Raw genomic sequence first — 15,440 nt, forward strand, 5'->3', positions numbered from 1 at the left:
ATTACAAATATATAGTAATCCCATATACAGGATCTTGGCATACAACAGAGGTAGCAATACAACTCAGTGGAGAAAGGTAGGACTATTAAATGCATGATATTGGGACAACTAGTCACTCACATGAAAAAGAATAAATTAGATTTCTATATTGCATACCATACACAAAAATAAATTATAGCTGGATTATGTATTATACAAGTAAAAGCCAAAAAGGAAAAGTAGTTAAACTCAACCTCATTGAAATGAAAAACGTCTATGCCTCAAAATGTGCCAAAAAAGTGAAAAGGCAAATCACAGAGTAGGAGACGAATGAGCAAGAAGGAATTCTGCCAGCGGACAGCCTTTGCCCTCGAGCTGCCAGTCTTTCCTGAGTCTCCAGTCCAGCAGTCCACCCAGCAGAATTTGGACCCACCAAGCCTCTGCAGTCAGGTAAGCCAGTTCCTTAAGAAGTTGGCGATGAGGAGAGCAATTTCAGGAACAGCAACTGCAAAGGCCTTAAGGAAGGGACAAGTGTGTGTCAGGACAGAAGGGAGACAGGAGGTGGAGAGCAGTGGACAAGGTAGGGCATGTGGTTGAGATGAGTCTGGCGCAATGTCTGGGGCAGAACAAATAGGCTCTTGTGGCCACAGGGAGGAGTTTGGGTTTTACGCTCCTTGCAGTTTGATTATGTTGAGGACAGGGGACAGCAGAGGAGAGATGGAAACCAGTTAGGAGGCTGATACAGGAGGCCAGACGAGAGATCGACATGGTTGATATGGGTTATTCACATTATAATGAAGTCCAGAATTTTTTCCCATTGAAGGGGCTTAGCAGGGCAAGATGCTCTAAGACATACCCTGAAGTATTTTCAACAGTTCTCCCAAATGACTGTGAGTAAAAAGTTTCCAAATTAACTAACATTAATTTGCATATTATTAAAAAATGTGAAAAATACCAACTACAAAATTCCTTCACAAGGCCTTCTGCCAAAACCGTTGGGGATTCCACGGACACTGCATGATTCTGTCGTTGCACAGTGTAGTGAGGTGGGCTCCGAATTTGCAGGGAGGTCCTTCCCAGGGAGCAGGTGGAAAGTATCCTGGGGTGGAACGAGTGCATGTGACCTGGAATTAGATCCCTGGTCTCCAACCTACTAGGAATACGGGAAGCAGCCAAGAGATGGCCGGCATGTTTCTGCATCATTCTATCCGGGTCCTAACACCAAATTGATCCATGAAGCCAGAAATGTGCTTTGGCTCTCGGGAAAACTAGCAAAACATGAAAAAGAATGTGAGGATACTTTCAATGTCTTCTCCCACAAGCCCCACATGGCCAGTGGGACCAAAAGTCCAGGGAAAATTGAGACCAAGGGTCTCTGGGAAAAAAGCTTTAAATTCTTGTTGAGAGAGAAGATGTGGGGAGACTTTGTAGATCTCGATTTGCTCAATATCATGAAAAGATGCTCAGACAGTAGAGTTCCGTGCTTCATTTCAGGGTCTCACTTGCATTTGGGATGTTTCACCAAGCTCCTCCATCTAGGAGTTCAGAGGCAATATCCTATTTCACCAGTTATAAAACTGGCATCACAGAGCACGCACCCATGGAAGGATATTTCAAAGCTGTATACCATTTTGCTTCATTTTGACCCCAAGTGGGAAAAGAGACCTGACACAGATCTGGAGTCTCCACTCTTCTCTGCCATTGAATGTTGGGGTTCTTCAGGGTTTTGTTCCTGGTCTTCTCTTACCATTCTTCCCAACTCACTCCTGGAAAATCTCATCCTTTCATGCCTTTAATTATCTGCTGATGACTCCAGTCTGTTATCTCTAGCACCGATCCATTAATCCTTGCCAAATGGATAGTTCACATGACTGCCTCAAAGATATTTCAAACTCAACTTATTCCAAATGAGCTCATTATCTTTCTTCTTCTCCCCTTTCCTGTCTCCTCATCTTCCTATGTTGCTTCTCTCAATTGACAGCACGCCACCTCCACCCAGCCCCACAAACCAGAGATCCAGTAGTCTTCATTCCCTTGTCCTCTCCTACCCCTGCCCATCCGTATGTAAAGCTAATTAAGAGAAAAGTAAAAGTATGAACTTCTGTGGGGTGAAGAGTTAGGTGACTAAAGCAGTCATTTAAGAAGGGTAATTTATAGAGTATATGACAATAAAAGGAAGAACTTCCACCCCAATCTTTCAAACCAGGGTCCCAGATAAATTAAACAATTATACTTCAAGAGGATCTGTAATCCATCTCCTCTTTATGATAGAAATACGTGAAATTTTGTTTTCTTAAAATTGAAGACATTGATTCATATTGACAACATGGCTATGTATTTATTTATTACATTGTTATATTGTATGTTATTTATTTTGCTTATAACTATGATAAATATTTGTATAAATGAAAATAAACTAATAACAAAGCAAATAATAAGTTACTATATGTAAAACTCAAGAGTCTTATTTTTAAATCAAAGTTCCAACTTGATTTTTAGTCCAATTGTGTCTTCCGAGCTTTTAGCAACTGTTTCCAACAGAACTGCCTGTTAAAGTACCAGGGTTTTTAATAACATCCACTAATATTTTCAATTTCTTACTCCTTGCCATTAAAATAAACTACCACCCTTATAATCAGGATGACAGCATCTTCTGCCCAATGACACAGAAACTACAAAGTGACTGATTTCCTCAATTCTTATCTTAAAAAGGAAAATAGAAAAGGCACTATGAGACAAGCGGTGATAGCCAGGACTAACGTGTAATTGACGCATGTTCTATTCATCTTTTGACACTCTTATCACTCTTTCTGCCTACGTCTTCAGAACGAAATGGAAAGGAAGAAGGCATGCAACTTGGTGCTAGGAGAGAGGGGAGTTCTTCTAGGAATGGACACTTAGTAAAGCCTGAAATGCCAAAGCACACATATTTTCAAGGAAAACTAGACAGTTCTGCAGTAATGTTCTGACTGCAAAAGGAGCCCTTTACCAGAAAGCCTACCCCTAAATAAATTTTTTTTTAAAGAGTTTGCTGTGTTATGTGTTTGGGAGCCTACTTTTGTGGATATATTTATGTGTCAGATGATACTACTTAAAAGAGAGAAACTGAAACATAATTCAAACCAAGATACCCTTTAGGACAAGTGTCCTCTGCATGAAAACTTCATTTTTTGTTTAAAGTACTTTTGTTGTACAGAGAGCCAATTAGTCCAATTTAGCCACAGTCTTTACAGAAGCCAATTGTGGCAAAAACCCACTTCCTTTACTTGGAAGTCCAATAAATTGAGAAGTCAGTGAAATGTGAGCTGGGTAGAGGGCTTGAATTAATCAGGTTTCTCGGGTCAAATAAAGAAATGGTTTATTAGCTGGTATCTGATTAGGCTCCAACAAACTCACTTTGTAGCCTTTAACTATGTACTGGAAATAAAGATCAAAAACACAGAATGTTGAAGTTAAAGACCGCAAGTTCCACTCCTTCATTTAATAGATGAAAATGATGCTCAGATAAATTGATTTGCTACAGAGAAAGAAGATGATTTGCTCCAGTCACTCAACTAGTTGTGGGAGCACTAACCTTTTGACTGCTTGACCGATGCCCTGCCCACCACACCCAATGGCCACATCTGACTCTCCCTCAACGGAACGTGGACCAAAGGCGGTGCCGTTTGATGGAATCAAGTGCTCTACGGTAGGGAAACAGGAGGCACTGCTTTCCCTATCCACCCCAGGGTGTCTTATTTGTGGTGGTAAGTTAACCCACAGGGCATGCAGTACCTGTGACTGCTTTCTGAATGCATCGTGAGAATGCGGCTCACTGAGAAACCTTTGAAGAACTGCTGTGTGAAAATTATGTCAAAGACTCCTCTTGAGCAGCCTGAATAAAAGGAAGCCTTTATTCTTTTTGCTTTCCTGGTGATTAGCAGTTTCATCCACCATCAGATGAGGTTTCATTGATGGAACCTCTGCACTCACCGTGGAACCAGGGAGCTATGGTGTCAGAGGTTTTCTCATAGCAGGCTCGCAGAGGTAGCTGCTCCTCTTTAAACCATTGGATGATGTCCTCCTGGGCAAAGCTGGATGCTGTCCTTGTCACTCCTTGATTTCTGTTGTTTATAAAACCATTTTTCAAGTTAGATTTAACTAATTTGAAAATAATGCCTTCAAAAATCTTTATATATATATATGTGTATACATATATGTGTGTGTATAGATATACATATATACACATATACATATACACTATCTATCTATCTATCTATCTATCTATCTATCTATCTATCTATCTAGAGAGAGAGAGTGAGAGAGAGAGAGAGAGAGAGAGAGAGAGAGAGAGAGAGAGAGAGAAAGAGAGAGAGAGAACTACAGAGCTTGAAAATCTAATTACATGAGCTGAGCTAATGGGAGGTGGGCCCCTTACACACGGACATTATACAACTCCTCAAGAGCAGAGTATAGACAGGAAGATAAATCTGTCATTTGTCCTTCCAGTCCTATAGGGCTCATCTTGGGTATGAGCTACTGCTGTGTTAACACATAGATTTTAATTTATTTTTAGTATGAATTAGAAGCTCCATTAACTCCCAATTAAAATTTGAGAAAATAAGGATTAAAAAGTGAAATCCACCTCCAGCATTATTTTCCCGGAGAGCATGTACTTGCAAACACAATAAATCAAATGCAATAAAATAAACTTCTTTCCTAACATTTTCATTATTCGATATTCTCTTCTTTCTCTGTCCACTAACCCCCCTGACGTGGTTTCTTCTTTCCCACACTTTGAAGAGGGTTAGTTCTGTTAAAAGACTGTCTGAGGAATATAAAGAAGAGTGTTTCAAGATTGGTAAGAAAAAGATATATGCAGCAGAAGCATTTGGAAATCAATTCAGTTCTGGGATTAAGTCAATTTCCATTATAAAAAGTACCACTGCCAAGGTAATAAACAGATTTCCAAGTCCTACACAACAGCCCATTAATTTTGAGCAGAATTCAATGTAAAAACAAAAGTGAGTTTGAATGAGCTACTGGAATGTCCTGTCATATAAACCAACAACATTATAGCTCTTTATGTTTTTTATGGTAACATGCTACCATGAGCTACAGGTATATGTATATGTATACACACATATACATATATACATACATACATAATGTTTTGGAGAAAATAGCCTATAATATTTGACTTTCCTGGGGAGGAGACACTGCACACACATGAGATTATATAATAAGTTCTCTTACTAGTTTTCAAATTGGGTATTTTTCCCTTGGGAAGTCTTTAGAGATCAAGCAACATCTCCCAAGGACAGCTAGTCTCTGTATTTTCCTGGGCTGGCTCGTACCTGACCTCGGTCATCCGTCTTTAAAGTGCCAGCCCTAAAACCATCCAGTCTGGCTGCCTCACAAGGAGCACTTCATGCAAGTGTCTTAAGTCGGAAAAAATGAGCTAACTAAGCACAGCTTAGAACAAGAATTACCCTTATAAGGCCACCTTCATTGCTGTCAGTCACATACATACAGTGTACGCTAAAAATTTTGCAGGCCACGGCACATTTCGAGCCAGACTCCCACCCTCAGAAGAGCCTGGAGAACAGGAGTGGGTACACAAACCACCTTGCCAGGTCCATGGCCAATGCACGCAGACAAGCTCAAGTACCAGACAGGGCCCTGTGCAGGAGCACACACCTTTGTGACCTGGTCACAAAACTGCAAGGAGACCCGTTTCCTGATTACCTTTCTTGTTTTGTCGTCCATAAAAACCATTCTCCGAACTGTCACTTTGTAGAACATGGTCATTTAGTGTTGGTCCCCAAGTCCCAAAATGGAATCTTTCCGTTGAGTAAATAGAAATAATTATAGTAGAGGAAAAGGTCCACCTTCATGTTTCCTCTGAGGTCATAATCCCCATTAGGAAAAAACCTTGAAGATAACTACTGACTCCAAGCAAAGGGAAATTTTCGTTTGTTTTTTTATTTCCCCATTCTCACAACAGAGAAGTATTTTTAATTTTTCTTTCAGAAGGCAAGGCTTTAGACAGTTCTGTTTCATTTAATCAATATCTGGCTTCTCCTGGTGATTTTAAATGTTGCCTTCCTATATATTAGAACATGAAAAACATCCCATATCTATAACCAGGAGAAAAGAATTTTATAATCAGTTAACATAAGGGATAGGGGTTGTCTGCTATGACATTATAGTGCTTTTCTTCAGGGATTTTCCAAAACAAATTGTTTTGTCTATTTACCCACAAACGGGAAGCAAAGGTTCCATCATCACCAAGTAAGTTCATTCCAAAAAGGAACATTTCCAAATTTTCCACATGTGTCTGTGTATCCCAGAGCGAGAGTTACCATCAAACCTTTAATCCTGAGCAATGAAAATGTAGCTCTACCGCTGATGTGAAAGTCACATAGCCCTCAGGTCCCTATTGTGACAGTCTTTCACTATGAAGAGGGATATTGGGAATTGTGTCCCCTTGTCCCTTCATTAGCTCACCTGCTGCCACCAGGTGAGGGTGAGCTAGTGGCACAGGAAATTAGTGAACTCAATGCTCATGTTCACTAAGATATTGTTGGATATATATTAATTATAACCGCTGTGGACATTTTACAGGTAAGAAGAGGATGAGTGCTAGACCAGGTATCTCAGGAAGATGGGCTTAGATGTGAGGCTGAATTTAGTTACACAGCCAGCCAGCTGACCCTCCACTTGCTGAGGCCTGTCATGCAATTTGTCCTTACTCAGCTCCTTTCAACCCTTGTTCTTAAAGCTACCTGCGTGACTTCTTACCTAAGAGGTGTTTCAGGGTATCCCGCTGGGTTTAGGAACTTAGGTTTGGGTGGAAGGGGAGGTCTTTTTGGTTTCTGTGGGACACTTTGCAGTCCCTCCCAACTTCTTCCTTTTTGGCATAACCTCTTGTAGTCTTCCCGGGCTTGTTTAGCCAAGGAGCGTCTCCTCTCATCAGCTGCTTTGGATTTTCGCACTAGAAAAACAAAAAAGGTTTGAGACCGGCCCTCATCAACCCACAGAGATGGTCAGGAGAATCAACACTGCAGCTGGTGAACAGATCCTGTTAGCTGCTGATAATAATGAGCAATCACCATCAACACCTGTTACTCAGATGGTTGGGGCTTGCACAACTGCCTGGCGTTCCCTGCAGAATTCCTCTTTATAAGGGAGTTTGGGGAATTTCTGAGAGGGAGAGAGGAGGAAGAGGAAGAAGGGACAAGATAGAAACGTAGAATTATTTGAGAATTTCTTGCAGTTGGTAAAACCAAGTGATGAGTCACAGCCTGAGTGAGGATGCCAGTTGGAAGGGGGTCTTTGAATAATAAGAGATGATGTCATATCCTTCACACACGCAAGTTCCAGATGTCACTTGCCGTAAATCAGGCTGTCAGGAACTCTTTTCTTCAGTGGCTCAGCCTGTGCACAAGGTGAACAAGCAGTGAGGCTCACTGCATGTCCCACTCAGAGCCCACAGGCAGCTGAACCCATCGTAAATCGGCCGACAAACCAAAAAGTAAAGTGATTCTTATCACAGACAATCCTAGAACATGCTGGTACACATAACAGCACCCCAAGGCTGCCTTTTAACGTTGCCTTATAAAATAGAGGGTTTACTGTTTTATTTTGCTTTTGTTTTAGCAACATACTATTAAAGGACTCTAATGCAGGACGTAAGAATCATTTTTATTGAGTGCATTTACACTTCAGGCATTATTGGTCAAATCCTATTATGTTTGACTCCAAAGAGATGCCAGAGATGCTCCATGATGTTGGGTTTCACTGCATAGAAGTGATTGGATCTTGAAAATATTTTTATTTCACAAAAATTGTCCTCGTAATGGAACTGAAGATCAATTCAGGATTCTCAACATCCTGCAAACATTGCTACTCCTCTTCCTCAAGCTGTCTCAAGGGCTGATGTGGCAGTTAAGCTTTCTTTGTCTCAGTCAGATGGAAACCCTCATCCTATTTCAAACCTGAATTCACTTAGCATCTTCGAGCATGCTCTGCTCGGCCTTCATCTGCACTGACTTCTTTCCGAGGGGTTTATCTCTGGCAGTGCTAACTTAAAAAGGAGTTTGGACCACAGGCATGGGAGAGATGCTAATATATCCAGCCTGTTATTCCTGTGTTTTTCTGATTACAAAGTAAAATGTGTTCCCTATTCAAAATTTAGACAACTACAGAATAACAAGAAGAATTCATATAAGTAATCTTGAATCCCACCTCTCCAAGAAAACTAATGTTAACATGTTAATAGCCTTCCAATTCTTTTCCTTCATATACTTAGACATTTGGAAGTAGGGATATTTTTTATACTATTTTATAATGTTTTTTTCTCTGCAAGCTAAAACAGATGTAACATATTCCAAGGTCATAAGACACTCTTCTGAAACATGTTTTTTTCATAGCTATATACCACTCCATCATATAGATTTATCATAACTTTGATGGCACATGAATTGAGAACCTTTCTTCATGGTGATGAATTGAGACCTTTCTATTCAACAAGTGGTTCGTAAGCCTTTGGGTAATAATTCAGTGTTAAAACATCACTCAACGACCACTTTAAGTACTTTCTAGATTGCTCATTTTATTACATGAATCAATCTGCTATGAGAGGCCTCTGGGTACTCACATGATGCCTGCCACTCTGAATCTTCTTTCCAGCTCTTATAAATCTGCTTGGTTTTCTCTTCATCAATTTGTTTTATTTCTTCATCTTGTGTTTTCTTTGTGGATTCTTTCTTCTATTAAAAAAATCAGAAACAAATGTTAGTGAGCGACTCTGGCAGTTTTCTTGGATGAGGAGGGCTCCAGGCACACCTGGTTTCTATCTAACTCCCTCTGGCCCCTGCAGAGGCACGTTGGTGTCGCGGGAAAAGCATGGTGTCCGCCATACTTGAAGCCAGCTCCACCGCTACCTGGTTGTGCAGCTCCATGGCTGGTTACTAAACCTCTCTCAGGCTGGTTCCCTCTAAGTAAAATTAAGAAATTAGGAATATTTCACAGAGTTATAATGAGGGCTAAATAATTTTTTTTCAAAGTGCCTACTACAGTGTGTCACAGATAGTAAGAATTCAATAGATGTTCATTTTCCTCAGACATAGCACTTATCTGCTTTAAATTGAATCCTCTGATGTAGTGTGTAAACTCTGTTCCATGGTACCAGTGTAAACACGACAGTACCTGCCAGGTTCCACAGAAAAACAGTACATTCCTAGAGCAATCTCAGCTGTATCTCCATATGCCCTCGAACCACGTGTCTGAAAATGTGGTACTTATACATGATTTTAGGAGGCTCAGAAAGGAATTTCTGTTTGTTTTAAAAAGAGAAAACAAAAAAAAAATTTTTTTAAAGCACGCTCTTTAGAAGGAAAATATAAGAAAAGAAACATGAGTCTTCCTCTAAAAAGGAATTTGGTGGTATTTTTGTGGTAAAATACACATAACCTAACGTTTACCATCCTATCCATTTTTAAGTGTACAGTTCTGTAACATTAAGAACATTCAAGGGAATTAGTTTTCAACCAATGAGAAACTAACACATCAAATCACTTTGACCTAAAAAGTACTTTACTTGGTACGGCCTTCTGAGCATAAGAAAACTGAACTTGCAACTTGGTGAGCTAAGTAAAAGCCTTGGGTAGATAAGTAATGAAACAAGCTGAGAGGGTCAGGAAAGACTGACTGTGCTTCATTTCATTCTCCATCTCAAAAATGAGAATTTTTTTTTCTTTTATGTTTTCCTAGAAAGATAAAGACTTTCTTGATGTTAATATATATAGTTGAACCTTGAGTGCTATTGGCACATCAATGGGTGGGATTGACCCTCAGGTTGATTGGCTGTGAGGTTTGGCTACATCCATAGCTTATGTGCTGCTGTGTGGTGTGCTTATCCAATGGAATGGGATTCGCTCAGCAGGCACTGATGCCTGTTGAGACTGCCCTTTGTGTATGTCACTTGTGGGGCTAATTGGGTGGTGCTCTGATGTGGTCTGAAGCCAACCTCCAAGTATGTTGGTTCTGGGGCCTCTTAGGAGAGGTTCTGATGCAGGCCCAGGTCACCCACTGCTTGTGACCAGCCAGGGACTTCCTGATAAAAGGTATAAAATGATCCATGGTTTTTTTTATGCCTGTGCTAAACCTAGTGGCACATGGGAGAGGCCACACTGCGAACTGAGAATGGCTGCCACCAGTACCAAGCCTGGGGTAGCTCTGCAAAACCCCAGGACACCCAGAGTTCTGTTGCCACCTGCCGGCTCCCTTAAAGTTCAGCTGCTGACAAAATCTCATGTTGGGTGAGGCAGGGTCTCAGGAAGTGAGTACCATGGGAAGCATTGTAGTCACCAGGTTAATGTAGACTCTGGTTTGGTGCTAGTACTGAGCCTGGAGTTACTCAGCAAAAGTCTCAGAGCACAATGAGGTCAGCTGTCACCCACCTGGGGTCTGTGGATTCTGATAGTTTTCCAGGAAACAGTGTAATGTGGGCAGGACTGGCTGCTAGCGGAGAAAGTGCCTCCGGTGTTGGGGGAGTTGGGTGGGACGGGGTCCCAGTGAGTCAGCAGGGTGGAGTCCTGGAACTCACCAGATCAATGAGATTCAGATTTGGCCGTAAGCATAGGGGGCGGGCTCAATACATTAAAGATGGCTGCCGCCTGCCAGCTGCACGAGAGAAAGACCCCTCCCAGGGAAAATGGGGCTCTCCTCCAGCCCTGGCCTCAAAGCCAGACACCTCAGTCTGCTCCCTGTATGCTTCTGATGCCCCCCGAGTCACCGACCCTCCGATGGAGCCCAAGGTGAGTGCCTGCGAGCGAGTGAGTCTGTGAGAGGGCTGTTTTAAGAGGATGCTGGGTCTCTTGCCGCCTTCCATCCCACCTGGATGGTTGGAATCCCCATTGTTTCTCACAGGCAGATGTTGTGGGGGCTCCTCTTCCCAACGCCAGTACAGCACCAGTTCTCCAGGCTGGGGAGTATGGAGTGGGGCCAGAGTCCTTTGTTCCTCCAGAGGGAACTTTTGCAGCCAAGGTATCCCTCCCAGTTTTCACCCACCACAAAAAGGTATGGGATCAGCCCATTTGTGTCTTCACCCCTCCTCCCAGTTTCCTCATGGCTCCTTTATATCTGTAGTTATAGAACTTCTGAGCAGCCAAACTTCAGATGGTTCTCCAGGTTGATTGTTCTATAATTTAGTTGTAATTTTAATGTGTTCATGAAATGAAGGAGGTACAGTGTTTGTCTACTGCACCATCTTGGGTTTCCTCCCTGAAAAACTTCATTTTTTTTCTTACCTTGTTTCCCTGCCTAGAGCTAAGCTCCTTTGGCTTGTCAATATTATAAAAACCAAAAAACAGCTTTTGGTGTTTGAGATGACTGTTAAAATTTGCCATCCCCTTACTGAAGCTGTTTAGAAGCTTGAAATACATAAAAAATGCTACTAGCAATTTTTAAGCTTAAACATAAGAAAAAAAAACCTTAAAAGTGGAGCTTTGTTCATCTTCCATATGCATATTTTTAAATGATTTAAATTGATTAGAAAATATAGTTATAACACTAAACTATGATACCATGGATATTGTTGCTTAGGAAAAGCAAGAAGTTTACAAAGTGAGTCTATCTAAGGAAAAATATTAAGTAAAAAATAATGCAGATAATACTTAAATGTCTAAGAGTGCAATATTTAGTAAATTATATTCCTTTTTAATCTTCAGTGTAATCAAATATGTGCGTAGTGGGAAAGGAGACAAAAATTAATGAGTTTCACAGAGAATAGCAGATGAAATCTGGCCCTGACCACTGTATTTATTCAAATCATCTAGAAAACTTGATCTTTACTTTTTCTATTTAGAAAACCATCATTTCCTCTTTAGAAATGTTTTGCTGGAAGCAGATGGGTCCAAGATGGGGACTGTGAGCCAGGCATGGGAAAGGCAAGGTGAAGGCTGCAGAGTGGAGAGGCAGCAGGGCTGAGGCTGGACAGTAGACCAGATGCCCAGGGGCTGAGGTATGGAGACGGAGGGAGCAGCTTGAACTGTCACAAGGTCTCCTACAGAAAGCATTCTCATCTGGCCTGTTGATGGAAATACTTTCGGGTCATTCCTCATTAGATCCTCCCCAGTGCCCCTCAAGTAGGAAGACTCTATTTTGTTACCTTTGTTCTACAGAGAAGCTTGGTAAGTTATCTGCTCATTCATTCTCTATAATTCTGATATCATTTCTTATTAGAAGGATAAGAAATTATCCTTTCCTTAGAGAAGGAAAGAAATGGCCCATGATCCTGGGCAATCTTGTGAGAGGGTGTGAAAACTGTGCAAATCTGGCTCTCTCACATCCAAAAATGTTTGAGAACTACTGATCTAGTCCACTCCCCACCCCAGTTGAGACAAGAAACCTTAGGCTTATTCTAAACAGTGATGTGCTTCAGACTTCAGACCACTTCTCTTTTCCATCTAAACTCATTCTCATCTTTCATCATGTCTTGAAATAACACCGAGATACCAAGTTCCGTATAAGAATACGTGATTCTCAACCCTCATATCCCTTCTCATTTGCTGACCTCCCTGCCACTCCTTGACAATGTCAAGTGAGCTCTTGCCTCTGTGACTTCATAATTGCTATTCCCTCTGCCAGGAGAATACTGCCTCCTCCCCCGCCGAACGCCATCCACATAGCTCCCTCTTCATTCCTTCAGATCTCTACTCCAATATCACCGTCTGAGATCAGCCTTCTCTGACCACCTCTCTAAGGAACCAATTCCCACCCTTCTAGCATTTCTCAGCTCCCTTATCCTGAATTGTTTTCTTCCATAGCAATTATGACCACCTGACTTCATAGAACTGTTTATTATCTGTCTCCCCTAATTGGAATACAAGCTTCCTGAGGGCAGGGCTTTTACCTGTTTTGTTCGCTGTGTCTCCAGTGTCCATAATAGTGCCTAGCACATGGGAGAAACTCAGTGCACATTGGTTGAATGAACACACAGATCCTTTGTCTTTCTCACCTGTCTTCATTTAAAATGACATAATGTACTCCAGGCAGTGTCACTGAAAATTTCCTTTAGATACTCTATTGCTGCTGTTTTAGAAAGAGGTACATAGGTATTACATTAGCAGTATTCAGGACTACAGCTCCACAACTTCATCATCATTTTTTGAAGTGTCAGACGTGCGAGTTATCCCAGTCCATGTTTGTCCCTACAGATAAATCAGGGAATCAACTGCACTGTCCACAGAACTGCAGGCCTCGGGGCCAGACTCCACCCCAGCCCCCATCTCAGGCCTGTAGTCAGTCAGAACCTCTCTTTACAGCTTCGTACTTTTCAGTGCTCTGCAGGTCAAATCCTATTACTGTTTCCAAGTGCCAGACTATGCCTCATTGACTGTGAGCAACGGATGATGCAATGACAATTGAGCGTGGTGCAATGACAGTTGAGCATGATGGAGGAAGTAGGCTTGGCCTGTAGAAAGAATCTCACATCTGGATGGACAAAAGAGAGATCTGAGTGCCCGGAGGAACTCTGGCACAATGGACATGGGTGACACAAGAGGCTGCCCATTGTAAAGGGACAGGCTCACAGAAAAAATGGACACAGAAGCAACTTATTCTGAAATCACTATTTCCGCCAAGTTTAGTGCTTCCTTTATCACTCTCTGAAATCAGTCTGCCCTCAATATTTGCAGCAACCCAGAATATCGTCTCTGTTTTAGATCTTTGGTAAGGAGTCTAGCAGACTCCTCTTGGCATCTGTTCTTTTCATGATACTCAAGACTTTTAACTCCAGATAAACAGGCAAAGATGAATAGCTACATCCACAAGCTTTTAAAAATAGATTCACATTGTGCTGCTTAATTTCATTTCTGCATGAGATTAATATACCAATTTGTGAAACATTAGTGGGAATGACTATGCATTTAGCCCCCAGAAGACAGAATGTAAATCTTTTACCTGGTGAAATCCATACGACTTCATACGATTGATAGAATCTGCCAGCATTTGTTGAATATTTCTTGAGGAACTGGAGGGTGACTAAAAATTAAATAAAACACATTTTATACCATTTAGAGCTGCAATGAAATTTCAGAAAATAATCTGTTAATGCTTCCCTCCTTTCAATGTCCTCTAATGCTGCCGCCACCCTCACAATGGGATCCACCAAAGTTTCCCACCAGTAACTGAGTTCCTGAGCCAATCCCAAGTGAGGAAACAGGGATGTGAAGCCTCAGCCTCCCCTCAGTAGGGCTTAGAAATGAATTACTGCCCGAGAGACAGGAGCTGGTGGTTTGCTCATGACAAGTGGGTTTGGGTGTCTTGCTCCCAGCACATCCCAGGGCCCTTGGGATTACTTCTAGATGTCAATATTACTCCTTAATCTAAATGCTCTTCTGCCTCTCTTAATACCATGTTTCTCCAAGAATAAGACTTAGCAGGACAATCAGCTCTAATGCGTCTGTTGGAGCAAAAATTAATATAAGACCTGGTATTATAGTTTAGTATAGTATAGTATTGTATTATATTATAATATTATATTGTATTATACCTGGTCCTATATTACATAAGACCCCGTCTTATAGTAAAATAAGAAACATTAGTGGGAATGACTATGCATTTAGCCCCCAGAAGACAGAATGTAATATAGTAAAATAAGACGAGGTCTTATAGTAAAATAAGATGGGGTCTTATATTAAGTTTTGCTCCAAACGATGCATTAAAGCTGATTGTCCGGCTAGAACTTATTTTCGGGGAAATATTTGCTCAACCCATCCCCTGTTTCAGGTGGGACAAGAGAAATGCTTAGTCCCTGCCATTTAACTGCATTAGCCTTGCTCCCCATCTAGGACTGGAGGCATGCCTGGAATACCAGTTTGTTGCCTGGGCACCCTGCCCACTTTCCCTGCCTGATCATATTGCTCCCCTCTCCTTCCTCTGACCCCGTTATCCAGCCCAGTATCTGGATTTCTGCTACTCTAGATGGATTTCCCAAGAGGCAATTCCTGCCAGTGGGGTTCCCAGATCCACTGCCTGGATTCCCTGGTGTCATTCCTGCCTGCCACATGCCAACCGTTCTGGCACTGTGACAGAGCTGGCATTTCACACCAGGTACCTCTTAAAACCAGGTCAGTTACACAGGCCCCTGTCACCCTGTCCCTGGCTTGAGTGCAGAGTCTGGCCCAAGTCCCAGCATGGGCAGACACATGCCCTGTATAGCCTGATATAACCACCCACTCCATATTACCATGATTTTATGCCTTGTGCCTAAGGACTCATTCCTGAATTATGGCATAGATCAGAAATTGTCTATAAATTTTCAGCAAAAGGTTGGTACCAAGATTCAGCATGGAGCACAGAGGGACTTTTGGATCATTACTGTGCTATGTAATAAACCAGTGTGGCTACCTCAATTTTGCCCGCTCCCCTTTTTTTCACAGTGGCTGCGCATGTAAGCTACATTTCCCAGCTGC

General features: G+C 41.8%; 1 protein-coding gene across 2 annotated transcripts in view; it reads right to left on the reverse strand.

The window, feature by feature from the left end:
- SH2D4A (SH2 domain containing 4A) overlaps positions 1-15,440 on the reverse strand; it is a 55,380-nt gene that overhangs the window by 6,903 nt on the left and 33,037 nt on the right. For both annotated transcript variants that reach the window (XM_081045992.1, XM_081045991.1), the window contains 4 exons: positions 13,927-14,007; positions 8,621-8,732; positions 6,763-6,955; positions 3,952-4,082 (listed from right to left, as the gene is read on the reverse strand). In XM_081045992.1, coding sequence (XP_080902118.1) covers positions 3,952-4,082; positions 6,763-6,955; positions 8,621-8,732; positions 13,927-14,007 — 517 coding nt within the window. The remainder of the gene's footprint in view (positions 1-3,951; positions 4,083-6,762; positions 6,956-8,620; positions 8,733-13,926; positions 14,008-15,440) is intronic.

The sequence above is a fragment of the Rhinolophus hipposideros genome (genome assembly GCF_964194185.1).
Source record: "Rhinolophus hipposideros genome assembly, chromosome: 4".
NCBI classification, from domain to species: Eukaryota; Metazoa; Chordata; class Mammalia; order Chiroptera; family Rhinolophidae; genus Rhinolophus; species Rhinolophus hipposideros.